At 55.6% G+C, this 16,886-nt stretch overlaps 1 protein-coding gene across 5 annotated transcripts in view; it reads left to right on the top strand.

The window, feature by feature from the left end:
* The first annotated feature begins 387 nt into the window (after positions 1-387).
* Positions 388-16,886, top strand: part of TET3 (tet methylcytosine dioxygenase 3) — a 111,549-nt gene continuing 95,050 nt past the window's right edge. Inside the window, exons 1-2 of one of the 5 annotated variants that reach the window (XM_088796087.1) lie at positions 388-496; positions 2,545-3,274. In XM_088796087.1, coding sequence (XP_088652213.1) covers positions 2,972-3,274 — 303 coding nt within the window. In that variant the 5' untranslated portion in view covers positions 388-496; positions 2,545-2,971. The other 4 variants (XM_088796088.1, XM_088796086.1, XM_088796089.1 and 1 more) reach the window with 4 other exon arrangements.

Below are 16,886 nucleotides of genomic sequence, written 5' to 3'. Positions count from 1 at the left end.
TGTTCACCACCCACCCCACAGCTGACAACCTGGCCAATGGAGCAGGCTGTCAAAATCAGGCCTGCGAGGAGGGAAGTTCCAGACAGAACCGGGGCTTCTCCTACCGCCTAGGGCTTTCTGGACAGCGCTACTGGAGATCAGTTACTTTTTTCTTCTTTCTTTCTAAATAGCCGGCTGAATGCTCATTTTCCAGTTCTGGCTGACTTGTTAGCTTCAGCCTGGCGGGGATGCCTGCCAGGTACCTGGCTCTGTGAGCACCACCCAAACTGGTCAGGCCAGTCGGCCCGTGGATGTTTCTGCCAGGACTTGCCCGCGCGTGCGTGTGTGTGTGTGTGTGTGTGTGTGTGTGTGTGTGTGTGTGTGTATTAGAGACCCACCCTTCTCCCCAGCAACCCAGGTAGGTGGAAGGCAGCTGCGGGCACCAGCCTGGCAGTCAGGCCAGATGGGTGGAGTTGAATTAATCTAACCTGGAATTTCAACTTGGCCTGCACAACAGGTGAGGGGAAAAAACAACAGAGAGAACGGGCAGTTTGGCAACTTGGAAATATTCTTATGCCTTGCCCCTTGCCCCCTGCCTGGAAAATAGCCCGGGGTGACTTTTCAAAGTGTCTGCGTCTGGTTACAGGGCTTGGTTGCGCCATGACATCCTCCGAAGCTGTCCGAGCCCCTCCTGAACGCTGTCCTCCTAGGTTACCCTCCGCGACGCGCCCGTTCCCCCTCCTCTGGGAGGCAGGGCGGGGGTATCGGATTAGTCTTTGTTTTCGACGCGAAAGAGCCCAGCGCCGCGCGGGGGAGGCTCGCGATGGCAGGGCCCTGGGGTCCGCTAGGGCAGGGCGCTCGCCCGTGACCCCCACGAGGGTGCCCTGCAGCCGGCCAACGGCCTCTGTCCCCAGGCACCCCCTCCTTGCCGGCCAGGCTGACTCGGTACGCAAACGCGCGATGTCCCCCATTGTGCTGCCTTGGAATGAGCGAGTGGCAGCCGGGAAAAGGGTGGGAGGGTCAGTCAGGTCCGCAGCTCAGGGTTCCCGAGGGCGCCGGGGCCGTCCCAGACCGCTCCGGCCCGCAGGGAGTGGCAGGAAGTGGGGACATCGGGGCCAGCTCGGCGAGGGCCTAGGCTGGGAGGTCCGCGTGCCCCACCCCGTGCGGCCCGCCTTGCCCGCTGGAGCTGCAGAAGCGCGGGAGGGTGGGGGCGGCCAGCCCGACGGGGGAGGCCGGGTCCAGGGAGGGCCGACCGCGGGGGTGGGGAGGTTCTGCAGGTGCAAAGGCGCGGTGGTCGGACCGGGCCCTGCCCCCACCCGCTTGTGGGCCGCCGGCTCCGTACACCCCCTCTCCCTGGGAACTCCCCCCTCGTGCAGCCCCAGGCCCGGCGCAGGGGGCGGCGGCGGGGCCGGCGGGGCTCGGCCGGGCCGCACGTGCGCGCCCTCCCGGGCGGGGGAGTCCCCGGGCGAGCACGTGCCGTGGCGCGCGGGGGGCGGGGAGTCCCGCGAACGCCTTCATTGCTGCTGCTGCTGCCGCCGCGGCCGCCGCTGCCTCTTCCTTCCTCCTGAGCCGTCCCCTCCTCGGCCTGGGCGGGGGGCTCCGCGCGCCGAGCTCAGCAGGGCCAGGCGCTCCAGGAGGCGGGCGCCCCAGGCGGCGGCGGCGGCGGCCGCGACGGTGGTGGCAGCGGCGCGGGCCGGGAAACTTTGCCCCTTTGTGCGCGCCGCCCCGGAGGCGGCGGGCAGGTCGGTGCAGTCGGTGCCTTTCCGGCTCCGGGGTGGGGGAGGGGCGGCGGGAAGGCATGGGGGGCCCGGCCCGGGGGGGAGGGGACGGCCCGGGGGCCGGCGTGGGGGCCGCTACCTTGTTGCGGGGGATGGGGCGGGGGTGCTATGGGTCACAGTGTAGCGGAGCCGGGCGGGGGCGGCGGGGCGGGGCGGGGGCTGCAGAGCCGCCGGAGCCGAGCGGCCGAGGCCCCAGAACAAAGGAGCCCGAGCGGCGGCGCGCGCGCGGCCCGGCCCGAGCTGCAGCGCGCCCCCCTCCCCGCGTACCCTTGGCGGAGCGGCCAGCCCTCCCGGGTCTGGCTAGCGGGCGGGGGTCGTGGCGGTGCAGCCAGCACGCTCTACCTCGGGCGCGCCCCCCCTCCAGGCCGCTTCCGTGCTGGGGGCGCCCGGGCAGCCCCGCCGAGTGCAGCTCTCAGCAAACTTTATTTTGAAAGCTCTGCTCCCTTGGGGAGGCCCCAGCGACCTCCAGTGAGGGGTGTGTGTGGGAATTTGAGTGAAACTCTCCCAGGCTCGTGAGGGGTGGGGTAGAAGACAACTTTCTTGGAAATCACCTTGACCACCCCCTAAATTCGTCCAGGCTCTCTTAGCACCCCATTAGGCCCTCGGCCTCCTCTTTCTGACAGGGAGTGGGCACTGGTGCACCCTGCCAGGGGTTCTGGGCAGAACTTATTGAGCAAGCCCCTTCTCTTCCCCTATTTTCTCTTTTCCCAGAAGCAGGAAGAGGTAACACGTGAAAGTTATCCCTGAGCCCCAGTGATCCGCTTCCCCTTTCTTGTCTCTCTTTCAGGCAGCGCTGCCTTCTCCATCATCCTGACCCAGGAGGAAAAATATCAGGAGGAGAAACTCCTCACCCCGCCCTGCCCCCACCACACCCACCTGTTCACCTCATGCCTGGGTCCAGGGTGGGTGAGGGTGAAGAGTCCACCCAGCCAAGATGATCCCTTCTCTGGGGACTGCTGCGGATGTCCTCCCTCAGACCCTGGGTCCCAGCAAGTGGGAGAGTGGTCCCCAACTGAGCCCTATCAGACTGCTGCAGAGGAGGTGAAGAGGGGTTGAGAAGAGGCGCCCATCTGGGAGACTGGAGCTACTTGCCTTCACCTTGTAGACTTTTGACTGTTTTAGGAGAGAACGACCTGTTGGTCGCCTTTGTAGGCAGGCAGGAAGCTGGACTGTGGCTCCTCCCTGGCACCTATGCCCCCACTTCTGGCAGCATCATGAGCCAGTTTCAGGTGCCCCTGGCAGTCCAGCCGGACCTGCCAGGTCTTTATGACTTTCCTCAGGGCCAGGTGATGATAGGGGGCTTCCAGGGGCCTGGGCTCCCAATGGCTGCGAGTGAACCTCAACTCCGAGGGGGTGGAGATGGGCGAAAGAAACGGAAACGGTGTGGTACTTGTGAGCCCTGCCGTCGGCTGGAAAACTGTGGGGCTTGCACCAGCTGCACCAATCGCCGCACACACCAAATCTGCAAACTGCGCAAATGTGAGGTGCTGAAGAAAAAAGTGGGGCTTCTCAAGGAGGTAAGCTGGCCTGTGCTTGGCTGCCCTGTCCCGTCCTTGAGGGTGCTGTACTTGCAGGGCTTTTTCCTAGAGACAGTTAAGCCCATCCTGGTTCTCTTGGTCCAACTTCAAGTGTTAACGGTCGTTGGAAGCTGGTGTGGGCTCCTGTGCCAAGCTGTCAATTTATAAGAAAGTAACTGGGTCGCAGAGGGCTCTGAGTTAGCACCCTCATCTCTGATGTCTGCGTTTGTCACTGGACAGTGATATCACAGCTTTATCTCTAAAAGTTTCTTGTCCTGCTCGAAGCCTCAGATGTATTTCAAGGTCACACCAATGCTTGGGTGATACGGGGAATGATGGTGTCAAGTAGGGGATGGAGGCTAATGGGTTTGGAAAGAAAAATTTGGAGTGACAGGTGATTTTATGTTGCCCTGAAGGAGTGGGATATTTCTTTCCATAAACCTTTTTTGGGTTCCATCATTTTCCTCAGAAAGATGGCAGGAGAGGCAGTTGAAACTGTTTGGGAATTTAATGAGAAACCCAGGATTTGGGTTCCCCTACTTCGTACTTCTTGAGGTCAAAGATTGTTTATCTCTGTGTTTCAGGACCTGGCTCAGTTCCTTGGTGTGTCATAAGCACTCAGATACTAATTGATTGAATGAATGACGATCTTTTAAAACACTGTCAACCCCAGGGAGGAGTAGCGGGGTAGACGGAGGGAAGGAAGAATTGGGATGAGATCAAAGGAGGGAAGTGGAGAGGCAGGGACCCTGCATTGGCCATCTTTCCCTTCCACGAGGTTGGCGGCAGCTGCGACAGCAGAGAGTTGGCAGAAGTAGGGACCAGTGAAGTTGAGCAGCTTGGGAGGCGCGGAGTAACGGCCGAGGTTGCTCCAGGCAGCGGAACTGGCGCTGGACAGGGACTGAGGCCTGCGCTGTCCGAGGGGCTCCCGGCTCTGCCACTGATTTGTCCAGGGGCTCAGACACCTCGGGCCCACTCTCGGGGCCTATCTTCTCCCTGGGGAAGTGAAGGGGTTGTGCTTGATGGCCTTTGAAGCCCTTTCCAGCTGGGCTGTGAGCGCTGTGCTTCTGAGAGCTAAGGCACCTGTGGCTTTGATGGGGAGCCGCTGGTGCTCAGGATTTTCCTGACCGCTGAGTGCAGAGCTGTGCGCAGACTTGGTGGGGTTGTGGTCCCACGGCTGGGAAGAGTGATTCAAGTGTTGGGGGTGGGGAAGTGGGTGTTGCTGGGATGTTTCTGCCCCTTCTCACCTTCTCGTGCACTCTCAATGGAAGCAGCATATCACAGTCCGGGGACCTCAGACTCGGTGTCCTGTTTTCCTAGTCTCTAGTTAAAGCAGACATCTGGATCGCATCTGCAGCTCCCATCCCAACTCAGGAGACAGTGTCCAGCCCTGTTCAGTTGCTGGCGTTCAGGGGAGTTGGCATCCTGCTGACCCAGTGCCCTGTGGATTATTTCTGAAAGGGGGTGGGTCAGGGGTGAGTTTCACTCCTGGGTATGTGATGATCTGGTGTTTCGGGGTGAAGGGAACCTGTCAGTCTACTTTGTAAAGCTGGGTTCCTTTGCTTCCTTCCAGTGTTCACCCCCTTCTCCGCCCTGTTGTCTCCCTCCGTTCCTCCCCTAATCAGACCTGAGGGGTGGGGTCTGAGCCTTCTAGGCTGGATGTTCCTGGAACCGGTGGCCCTTGTGAACTGTCTTGAAGCTCTTCTTTCGGCAGCGATGAGGCATCAATGAGAAAGGCTGGAGTGGGGCCTGGGGCCTGGCATCCTGGTGTATGAGCTGCTGGCCTGGGCTGCCGGCTGGTCATGGGGAAGACACCGGGGATCTGGCTTGGCTGAGGCTTGGGGATAACCCTGCTGAGAGATGTCTGCATCCGTCAGGACCGTGATGTGGCCGGCTGCCCCTCCAGGCCCCCAGTGTCAGGCAACGTGCGGCTGGTGGCCTGCGGTATCCCAGGACAGAAGGGCCACATGCTGGCGGGGTGTAGACCAGTGCTGGCCCATGGCAGAGTCTCCCAGTTTCTGGAGAAACAATGGAAAGGGGACAATGGAGTGAGCTTTTTCTTAAAGCTAACTTTCTTTGACTTTAAGAGGAGTACTTTGTTTTAATAATAGGTTCTTTCTACTTGATGTTTAAAATGTGCTTTCTTTTATGAAATGAAGGTGTTGATAGAAAGTTGATCGATTTTTTTAAAGAACTCTTTGCTTGGCAAAATACAAAATGGTAATTAGTGCATCTTCACAATGTTTTTTTATTGGTCTGTGAAGGCTGAAAGTGTGGGAACCACCACCCAGACTACACTGCATTTAATGGAAGCAGCCCTGGCAGAGCTGGCATGCCTAGAGACTCTGCCTGAATGAAGGAGCCCCAAAACCAGCCCACCATTTACCAGACCCTGAGCGGACTGCTGGGACCTTAACCATTAGATCTGAGCAGCCATGTAGCAGAGGGAACATGTTCCAGGATTGGGGACATTGGGAAAGGAAGAGACATCCCTGACATCTGAGTTTTCTTTGGTTTGGGGTCAGGAACAGAACTTTAGAATTTGGTCCTGACTATTCAGCTGGTACAAGAGAGAGCATCCCAGGCATCTCTTGGGAATCAGACCATCTTCTTGCATCCCTGCTCCCTGGTATTTCCTCTTCTGGGCACCCTTTCCCTACTTCCATCCTGTCTCCACCTCCCCCAGCTTCCTTTGGGGCTTCCTTGAAGCTGTCTGCTGCTGACAGCTGCTTTGTATCATCCTGTAAGCGGGTGAATGTTATCTTGGGTTTCCCATCCTCCTCCCCTGCTCCTCACTCTTTTCTCAGTGGGCCGAGGGCGGTGGTGGTGCTGCAGAGCCCCTCTACTCAGATGAGACGTTTAGCATTTTAAGACTAGAGACAGCTCCAGGGCGGGCCCTCCTACCAGAGGCAGGTGACTACTTCTGTGGGTCCTCAAGTGCAGTAACACACCTGAAGGGGTTCATTCCTGTCCTGTGGTCTTCCTTCTTAGTTCCAGTGAAGGATTTAGATCCTGGGCTGATGCCTGGGGCTGTTCGACCTCCACATTCTTTTTACCTGAGTGGTGGCTTGTAGCACAACATGGCTGATTAGAAAAGTCCGATTTGGTGGGTGTGAAGTCTCAGTGACCTAGGAACCCGAAGTAAGCCCTGTGCTGCTCAGTCTCCTGAGAATTGGGTTTCTCATTTGTCACATGGGGTGACCCTTTGTTTGCGGGCTTGTTGGGAGAATTAATTGAGCTAAAGTATATGTAAATCTGGCACACAGGTAATCTGCATGGTGACAGAACATTCCTCGGACATCTAGAAAAGAATTCATCTTTACGCGTAAACAGTTGTGCGTTAGTGAGTCTCTCGGTTGTCATAGTAAAGATGCAGTTCAAGTTGCATGTCTGTCTCAAGACATCCTCTAAGTTGCTCATAGAAGAATTGTGGGGCAAGGCGGAGGGAGGGAGGTGTTTCCAGCCTCTCTCTGCTGGGGGAGGAGGTGGACACCAGGAGCAAGGAGCTGCTGTGTCCCTGGGCCTGACCGAAATGTTGTTCGTGGGTGACGGAAGCAAACACCTAGTAGGGAGGGTAGGAGAAAAAACCCTTTTTGGAAAAAAACCAAACACTGTATAGGAAAATGTATACATAAGGGTAGAAGCATGGCTGAGAATGTTAGTGAAAATAAAAAGAAGTGAGAATACATACGGTGTGAGACACTGTATAACCCTTAGCCAAGTGGATTTAGTGGCTGAAATAGCTCTCCATGCCGGTTTTGAGACAAGATACCTTGGAATGGGAGCTATCGCAACAATATCAGAACACCTGATGGATTCTCGCCTCGCCTTCCGGTAGGTCTATCTTCTTGAAGACTGAGGCTGTGAGGAGGGATCCTTTCAGGCTGGATCGGTTCCCACCAACAAAGAAAGAATTGATGAATGAAGTAGAAGTGATGAGCTCTTTAGAGAAAGGGACGCATCTCAGCCATTTGTGAGGCCAGAGAGAAGGTTGGGCAAGGAGAGCTGGTCACCATAGACTTTAGACAGTTGTTTTTCAAGTGCAAACAGTTTTTAACCCCATGGCCACAGACTAAAAGGGAAGTTAGCTGGAGGGATAGGATTGCTCTTTAAAAAGGAAACGCTGACAGAACAGTCCTTAGTGGTGCCCTAAGGAGGAAGGTGGAGGGAGCGGGGAAGAACTGAACCATCTGTGTGGCTGTATGGCTGCTGTCTAGTGAGTACAGATGGTAAAAGACCACCCTCCTTCCGTGGAAAGGGGGTGCGTGATGCTAAAGGCAGAGTCAAGAGTGGTCTGACCCCTTAAGAGGAGCGTCAGAAGTCCAGTAGCCAGAATGTGCTGAGGCTGGTGGAAAATACCCAAGACAATAAAAGCCTTTTATATACTTCCAGCAAGACTGAAAAGGAAGGGGTAGGCTTACAACTTCTGGGAGCTTAGCTAATGACACAGAGAGAGCAGCCATTGGGTCCCTGTCTTGTTGGGAGGTATAAATGGGGAGGGACCACCGCGTGCGTGATTAGGGAAGAAGAGCCAGCCAGCTGCCCTACCTGAGTCAGTCATTCGCTCCCTACTGACCACCTTCACATATGCTCGTGGAAGGACATCTTTACAAACTGTGATGGTTGAAAGGGGCCAGAAGATCAGAGACAGTCAAAAAGTCCAATTTTTCAAAGAGATTTTGGAAATTATAAATGCGTAAGCTTGACATCAATTTTTGACAGTTCTAGAGCAGATTGTTTAAAAGGTGGTTGTGAGGCTTGAGAAAATCAAGTGGTGAGGTTTGGGGGTTCCTGCGGTTCTTTACAAAGCAGCCCAGTCAGATGAACAGATCTGGATTTCTGCACATAAATGATGATATCTCCTTGGATAGAATAGAGGGCCAGTTTTTTATTTAAAGTCATCCTGAAGAGAGGACATTGGTAAAACTGTGCTGTGCAATCTTTTTGTCAACTATGTGGATCAGGGGTCCCACCCCCAGGGGTTCTGGTTTAATTGGTCCTGGTGGACCCAGCTGGGCCGGGGCTCCCCAAATGTATGTAACATGTAGGTTGAGGGGAAGTCTTCTGATGCTGCTGAGAGATGAGGTGATGGGCACCTGCCTGCACTCCTCTACTGCAAATGGCTCACCTGAGCCTTGGGGCACCTGAATGGTTCACACCCAGACCCCCACCTTCTTAATCAGGGGGCCAGCAGAGTTGGCATCACCTGAGAGCTTATTAGAAATGCAGACTCTCAGGCCCTACATCAGACCTAGTGAGTCAGAATCTGCGCTTTAACCAGACTCCCAGGTGAGTTGTACGTGTGAAGAGCTGGGGACTGGGCAGAGGCAGAGGGGCATGGAGAACAGGACAGAAGGAAGTCTTGATCGACAGGGAAAAGAACTGCAGTTGCCAACAAGGGTAAGGAAGGTGACCCAATCCATATCTTTACCGTACTATAGGCTGGGGAGACAAGAACCTCTTGAGATTTATTCCAGGTTTATACTTGTTCTTCTCGAGTCCATTTTCTGCTAGTCTAGTGAGTTATCAATAAGAGCCTTTAGGAACCGCTGTGTGTGCTGCGACTAGTCAGGAAAGGGCTGTCAGGCGTTTGCTGCTCAGCCCCGACTCGGGATGTTGTAGCCCTCTGAGAGGGCAGCAGCAGCGGACGGGCGTGAAGAGGAAGGGTGCATCCATAGAACCTTGGTTCTCATGGAAGGGCCCAGAGGCTTATGCAGGTGAAGGCATGTGTGCCCTCTTCATAAGATGTAGGTAGGGAGGATCTACCTCCACCCATCTGTGGATGGGTGGGGTGCTGGTGGTGCAGGTATTTAGTTGAATGATAGAACAAGGGGTTAAGGAGATTGGGGCCGTCTGGAATCATGGGCTCCACCCAAACTTGATGGAATTTAATCAGGGTAAATCCAAAGTCTGGTACTTCTTTAAAAAAATAGAAGAAATAAATGCACAAGTAAGGAACCCTGCCTTCCTCGTGGGTAGGAAGAGCTGAAACTCTAAAAGGGATGTTGATACGCCTGTATTGAGGAGATCTGTCAGAGTGGTCACGTGAGGGACAATTGAAGGAAACAGGCTTGTTCAGCTTGGAACTGGGTAGGGAAATGCAGCTAAGGCACATCTTGTATGGGAGGGGGAGTCACTCTTGTCATGGAGAGTAGCATGCAGAACATTTGTTAGCGGGTGGGAGTTATAAGCAGGTAGACTGAACCCGTGTGAGCAAAAGAACGGTAACATTTGCAGCTGTTCCAAGACGTAAGAGCCAGCGCTAAGAGGTGGTGTGTTTCCTGTGTGTGTGTGTGTCAGGGTAGAGGGTGGGTGCTGACTGACTGGCAGGGATCTTAAGGGGACATCCTGTGTAGGGTGGGGGCGTCCACATTTGGCATCTCTTGCTAAGATGAAGTAAAGTATAATATCAAATCTATTTTTACAGATTCAAAAAACACCTCCCTTAGGCTGTAAAGTTTTTGTTATGTTCGAGACAATGTTATACATAGACCTAATGTCAGACCTAGTTTGGAATAGAATCTGTGAACTTTATGAAAACTTCAGCCGAATGTTGTGTGAATGTGTAGGGTTATCTTTTATCAGGGGAGAGCGTCCATGGTTTTCAGGAGATTCTCATGAATATTCATGACCTCCCCAAATTTAAGAAGCATGCTTTACCTGTCCAGTATCTATTAGCCACATGTGGCTACTTACATTTAAATTAATTAAAGTTAAATAAGATTAAATTCAGTAACTCAGCCACGCAAGTGTCTTTCAAGTGCTCAGTAGCTGCGTGTGGCCAGCAGCTTTTGTACTGGACAGTGAAGGCGTAGAACATTTCCATCATCGTGGCAAGTTCTCTGGGACGTGGAGCTGCCCTGCATGGTCTCTGAAGCCTTGCCCAGACCTCTTTCTGGGTTGGGGAAATGGCTGTCTGGGTTAGCTGCGCTCAGAAGGATATTTTGGGTTAGGACCCCTGTCTTCACCGGAAGGTAAGTGGTGAGGGCTCTGGAAGGGACAGTGCTTTCCTGGGCTCGTTGCTTCTCTTTGTGGGCATGGCCATGTTTTCACTGTCTGCTATGGGGAAAGAAGAACAAGAGGAATGAAGTGTGGCTGTCCAAGTCCATTGTCGCCTCTGTGCTGCGGGCCTGTCCTAGAAGGCAGCGAGACGACTGGGTGAGTGGGAAGACCACGATAGGGATCTTAGGAGTCATCACTAATTCCCCACTCGCCTGCCCATCGCTCCCTTGTGGACTGAGGACTGGATGCTCAGGAAGGACCTGCTTCCTCTTTCTTGCGCCCTGATGCCGGCTGGCTGGCTGTGTTGGGGAGAGTCCTTGAGGGTTGCTGTGGCCCCTGCCTGAGAGTCTGCAGGGCTGAAGCTGTGGGAACACCTGGAGTGGACACACCCCTCTGTGGCCTGGTCTCCTCATTTGCATAAGAAATCCGATAACCTAAGTTTTTATTAGTCACTGAGGGAGGGAAAAAAGAAAGCCTCAGCTCAGTGTGGGGTGATTGGCTGGCCTTCAGGTGACCGCAGGTCTGACGGTTGCTCGCTCGCTTGCTCCAGGTCGCACAAGCTCTATTCCTGCCCTGCTGGCTCTGACCTGTACAAGTTCCAGCTCCCTCGTGTCCCACTTTCCCACACCCAGCCAGAGAGTTTGTGGACAGAATAACGCACCTCCCACCACTGGCAAAACAGCAATTCTCGATTCTCCAAGTGGAAGGGGAGTTGCATTGGGTAGAGTCATTTGGAGGCATTTGCCAGCCTGCACGTGCCCCATAGCGTCCCACCCTTCTAATTACGGCCAGGAAGCCTCAGGAAGGGGTATGGACATGCTGGGTCCAAAACAAGTAACAAGGTCCTGGACTAAAGTTTTGTTCCACTTCTAAGCCATTCTTGGGAGAAGCACATTGGGTAACTCTCGTTTCATTTTTTTTTTTCTCTGTCTTACTTTTTATTAATTGCTCTGCCTTCTAAGGGTAAGCTCTGGGTGTCCCAGTTCCCTCGCTGTGCCGGGCATGACCCCAGAGAGAGAGAAAGGGCCGATCTCACTGTGAGGGCTGGGTCCCTTCTGGAGCCAGTGGGAGGAGAGGAGCTGGTGCGAGGACGAGGAGGAGAGACACACACCTTCCTGGAGCGTTTCCTCGGCCCCACCACCTACAGTGTCCCCTGGGCCGGGGGAGGGTAGCTTCTCTCTCTGGTGTTGCTTCAGTTTCCGGAGGCAGGACGTCATCCGCGTTGGCTTGTAGACCCGCAGTGTGCTGCCTTCCCAGCCTCATTCAGCACCTCTCGCCGGGACTGCTGTGTGTGAGGCGGGACTAGCTCTGTGCAGGCGGCGCGGCGCCTGAGCTGTGGGCAAAGACAAGGCAGTGTGTACTCTGTCCTAATGAGCTCACAGTCTGTGGAAGGAGACGAGCATGGAAACAAATAATTACAGTGCAGTCTGCGAGGACTACAAGGGAGGGATGCCTTGAGGGCAGAGACCTGCATTAGTCACCTTTGGGCCCAGAGAGCCCAGCGGGAAAGGGAAGGGACACGTTTTGAGAATTTCAGCATAGCGATATGTGAAGGATGAGGAGCGTTCTTTCGGAAGGAAGAAGGCATCTCCTCTGCGCCAGAGGCGGGTAGAGATGCTACTCAAGTGCTCTGGCTGGTGGCAGGGGTGTGGAAGGACACACACAGGCTGCAGGGGGCCACATGCCGCTAGTCCTGGATCCACCAGGGGGAAGGTAAGACTCTGTGTGAATTCCTCTTGGAAGTCTTCCGCGAGGCTGCCCCCAGGTTTCTAAACCACTCAGTGTTCCCGTGTCCCACCTTTTCCACAACCTCTTAAGGTCCCGTGTTACTTGCGTGGGTCCTGGAACACTTGGTGGACCCAGGCTGTTGGATGTGGGACGGGGAGACCCTGATTCGCTCCATAGACTATAAGACCTCACACGCATCCTGGAGGGCGTGCGGGGTGTGGGATGTGGGTAGAGCCGCCTCTGCTACCTGTCAGCAGGGTGGGCCCGGGAGCATGCTGTTTGTTGGTACCGAAATGTGCAGGCAGAGCTACTGGCCGGCTCTGACTGTTTTCCCACGGACATTGCTGGGTGCCTGGGATCGGTCTGCTTCTGCTGTATCTCGAGGAGGAGTACCTTTTCTTCTGTTGCTGCTGCTCCTCCTACCCCCACCTTCTCTCCCCCCTCCCTGAGATTGCTGTTGACACAGACTTCTACTGCCAAAGCTAATTGTGAGGCCTGATCAGTGAATGAAGGCAAAGGCAGTTCCCATGACAACAGCAAAGAGTTTCAAATGTAGGGGATGATGTGTGTGATGGGCTGCAATTACTTGGGTGGAAATTGATGCGTGGACACCGGGGACTTCAAACATAGGCTCTGAAGGTGGAGGGGGTGTTGGGTTTCTTTGGCAGGATCCTTTGTGCGATGGAGAAGGAAGGGAAGGAGGTCACAGGCTTCCCCCACAGCCGAGTCCAAGTGCCTTCAGTGTGTGGAATATTGGGCAAAACCCCACAGGGGCTTTGGAAAGGCACGACTCCAGCCATTCTGGTTAGAGAGGCAGGACACCCAGAAAGACAAATAGCAAGTACCGAGTGTCAAGTGAGAAATATTACAAGTGCTGTTGGCTGGCAGAAGACCGTGGTAACACGAGAAGGCTTCCTGGAGGAAGTGGGCTTGAACTGAGCTTTGAAGTAAAGCTTTGTGGGAAGTGACCTCATGCAGGACACAGCCATGGCCAGGGAGGAGAAGTCTGTCTACCTCCTGCCAACTGGAGAAGAGGTAGGTCGGTGTGAAAATCAGATTGCTACACAGAACAGCAGTGGCTGTATAGCTGCAAGTGAGGGGTTAGCAAGAACCCTGCTCAGTCATTTTCTAGCTGTGTGACCTTGGGCAAGGTGCTTAGCCTCTCTGTATCCTAATTTCACCATCTGTAGAATGGGCGTGAATGATTATTGTTTCACTGGTGTGTTTTGGGGGTTAACTAAGACATGGGCATTTTACTCCCAGTATGGGGCCTGACCTGGGGTTGGTGCTTGGTCTATATGTAGAGGTGTCCCCATCCCTTAGTCTTTTTATATCTGTGTGGGTTCTGGCCTGTGGATATCTGTGTTTCTGAGGTTCTCGGTGTTGGGGTATTTTGTATGTTCTGAGAATGAATGAATCCATTCACTTCTCCCTTGTAGGGAGGGCCGTGGCCCCACTCCACTCTGTTGGGAGTGTAGTGGGGACTGGGGGTCATGACGGAAGGTGCGTAGGGACTCTTAACCCCCATGTGGGGTCCCAAGGACCTCTGGTTGGTCACTGTGAAATCCCAAAGGTAGAAAGAGGGGCAGATAGGGATTAGACGGAGCGGAGCTGGGTGTGGGGTGTGGAGAGTGTCTGCTGAAGGCAGAGTGGCCCCAGCACCCATCTTTGTGACTCCGTGGAGCCCTGGCATTCCAGCTGCCTCAGAAAAGGGCAGGAGGCCAGGGTGGGGCAGAGATGGGAACAGGGGGATGGCCTCAGGGACCACAGGTTCCTCTAGGTTATCTGCATGGGCTGGGCCAGGAACTGTGGTTGCAGTAGGACGGAGTTAGCACTGTGGGGGTGGGTGAAGCAGGAAGTCAGAGTGGCTTCTGCAGGCTGGTGAGCACATGGGCTGGGCTGAGCAAGGCTGGGACTCAGCTCCAGTTCAGCTGTGGCAGGTCCTGCCCTCCCAGGGGAGCAGGTGACCCTTCGATCCTTGGAGACTTCAGAGAGAAGGCCGACGAGGAGAGTGGCCTCCGTATCTCAGCACCCAACCCCCTGCGTGTGTAGAAACTCAGCTCAGCACATTCCAGCTCTGTGCAGAGGCTAGTAAAGTAGGGATGACAGGGCCCCTGCCCACGTGGGGAAGATCTCCTTGTAAATAAATAACTGCACTTGGTAGTGACGGGTGCTCTGGAAGAGGCCCTGGGAGAAGGAGGTGATGCTCAGAGGAACTCCATGAGCTGGAAAGCGGCAGAGGGAGGTAACCAAACACTGGATCCAGCATTTTGCTTGTCACCAGGTGGGGGAGGGGAGGGGGTCCCGGCAATGATCAGCATCCAGAAGTCTCCGAGGCATGAAAATGATACTATTCTCAGACCCATAGCTTAAAGGGAAGTGGGTGGGGTCAGGTGACCCCATCCCTCTTTGCATTTCGCTGAGGTTGACAGGGGGGGTTGGTTAGAGAACTGGGGGGAGAAAGGCCTAGATTGGAATTCTAGCCCACCACTCACCAGTTGTGTGTTGGGTGGACAAGTAATCAACATCTGTCTCTAAGTCCCTTTCTCCGTAAGAGGCAAGGTTGTGTGTGGAGTAATTTAAATGCGATGCTTCTACGTTGTGGTTGGCTGGCACGGAGCCTGGTACAGAGCAGGGGCTTGATAAACGGTGGCAGCCTCAGCGGCAACAGTATGAATTGTTACTGTCCAGGCAGCAGACTGTGTGTGGTGTGGGTGGGTGGGGCCCGGGTTTTAGGAACCAGGATGAAGTAGAGACTTCTCTTGGTCTGGCCAAGGTGAGAGCTAAGAGGTGCAGAAGCCCAGTTTCCTGTCTTGAGCCATGGCTCAGGACACTGCTCCTTGCCCTGCCTGTCACCTGCCCTGGGGAGGAGCCCAGCAGTGTTGCTCTTTGTCCCCAGGGGTGACGAAGGTGTGGGCCTCCGTGCCTCCTGGAGTCTCCCCGCCAGAGGCAAGCTTTGCTGTCTCTACTAAGTCATCTCATCCATCTGAGTACCCCCTTGGGGCCCGGCAGCAATTGGGCATCTGAGGTGTGGCAGGTAGCGGAGCACATCACCGAAACAGGGCTGTCACACATCCTGACGAGCCCTGAGTCACTTCTCTCTGGTCTCAGCTTCTTCATCTGTGAGAAGAGAAGTAGCACAAATGAGCATTCCCGGAAACTGAGGGTGACGGTGGCCAGGAGCACCTACAGTGTAGTGTGTAGGGATGTGCTGCATTTTTCCACAGAATCCTCACATCTGTGTGTGAGGTTGCTGCTCTGTGTAGTTCCATTCTACAGATGAGTGGAGTGAGGCTAAGAGAGGTAAGGTGTCACCACCAGGGCCCTGCAGCTAGGTAGTGCTGGATCCAGGAGAGGAACCAGGTATGTGAGGACTTGAGTCTGTAGCGGTCCCCTTCCTGGGAGGTGGAGGCTCTGGGTATTCAGCTACAGAAAGGGGATGGGGTGGAGCAGGACGTGCCCACCGATGCCAGGAATTAAATACAGGAGTGGAGTGCAGGGCCTTCCTCACCCCATTCTGTTCTTCTCCTGCCCTCAGCCTCCTGGGCATTGCAGCTTTCAAAGGCTTAGAGTTTGGGAACGGCAGGCCAGGGCTCTTGGGGTCTGGGCCCAGCTCCCTTCCTCAGCTTTTTTTCCCCCGGGCGTGGCAAGCCCTGAGGCCTGGGGGGGGCTGCCTTTGTGGCCCTTCAGAGAAGGCATCTTGGAGTGGGGTGGGGGTGGGGGTGGGGGAGGCTGTCTAGATGGGGTGGGGTATGTTCAGGCAGGGGGATGAGTGAGCCTAGGGTGAGGTGTGGGTGTTTGTATGCATAGGGAGGGCCAGACTGGCTTGGTGAGGCTTTGAGCCACAGGCCGTGTGGGCTTCAAGAAGAAGTCTATTTTCTGAGGTGGGCGCTGAAGGGGGCGGGGGAGGGGGGTTGAGGGAGGGGGGAGCAGTACTGCACAGGGTTTAGAGCCTGATCTTTAGAGCCAGGCAGACTTGGAGTCCCAGCTGTGTCACCTTGGGTAAGTTACTTGTCTTGCCTTGTTTCCTCATCTGCAAAATGGGGTAAAGGTTGGCACTGCCAAGGTTTTTTTTTCTTTTTTTTTTTTCTCGTTCGAAGATTGCAGGGGCTATTGCACCTCCTGCTTTTATCACAGCCTGGCACTGGGTGAGGCAGTCAGTGGCCCGGTGTGCTGGGGTTAGACAGTAGTGGGAGGGGGAATCCCACCAATGTCTGCTCGTCCCCAGGCGTGGTCTGTCATCTGACCCTGGAGATGCAGTGGATGCCTCTGGTATTACCTCAGGGTCACCTCGGAGGAGGAGGCGGGGTGCCCCGGGATCCTCGGCCTGCCAGGGAGCGGCCGCGGGCCTGGGCACCAGCGCGGCTCCGAGGCACCCTCCGCGGTGCCCCCGCCTCCCGGCTGGGCAGGTCCAGCTCCCCGGCGGCCCTGCCCCCGCCCGGCCAGCCGCGGGGATTGGCTGGTGAGCGTACCGCCCCCTCCACACCAGCCTCGCCGGCGGCGGGGAGGGGAGCCAAGCCGGCAGCTGGCCGCCGCCTCCTCTGCAGTGCCTCCCTCCGTGCGCTCCGGCGGGGATAATGGGAGGCCCGCCGGCCCATGCACCAGAGGAGGCCGGCCGAGGTAGAGCGGGCAGGGCGGGGAAGGACAGGCCAGCCCGGACGCAGGAGGAGGGTCAATGGCCTCCTAGATCTCGGGCGGGTGGAAAAAGGAGAAATGAAAATAAAAACACACTGGAAGGCGAATGAGCTCCTTCACTGAGCGTCTGGGCGGCAGCTGGAGTCAGGAAGATGGTCCTTGCTGTCCTTTCTTTCCGAGGCCCCATCCCTCCCACCCTCCCGCGTCCCCTGCAGCGGTGTTAGGGGCGCAGCAGAAGGACTTTGCT

This window comes from Rhinolophus sinicus, chromosome 2, assembly GCF_057876585.1.
Source record: "Rhinolophus sinicus isolate RSI-liver-muscle chromosome 2, RSI-T2T, whole genome shotgun sequence".
Lineage (NCBI taxonomy): Eukaryota > Metazoa > Chordata > Mammalia > Chiroptera > Rhinolophidae > Rhinolophus > Rhinolophus sinicus.
Note: the sequence above shows the minus strand (reverse complement) of the source record. Positions and strands in the feature narration are given on the sequence as shown.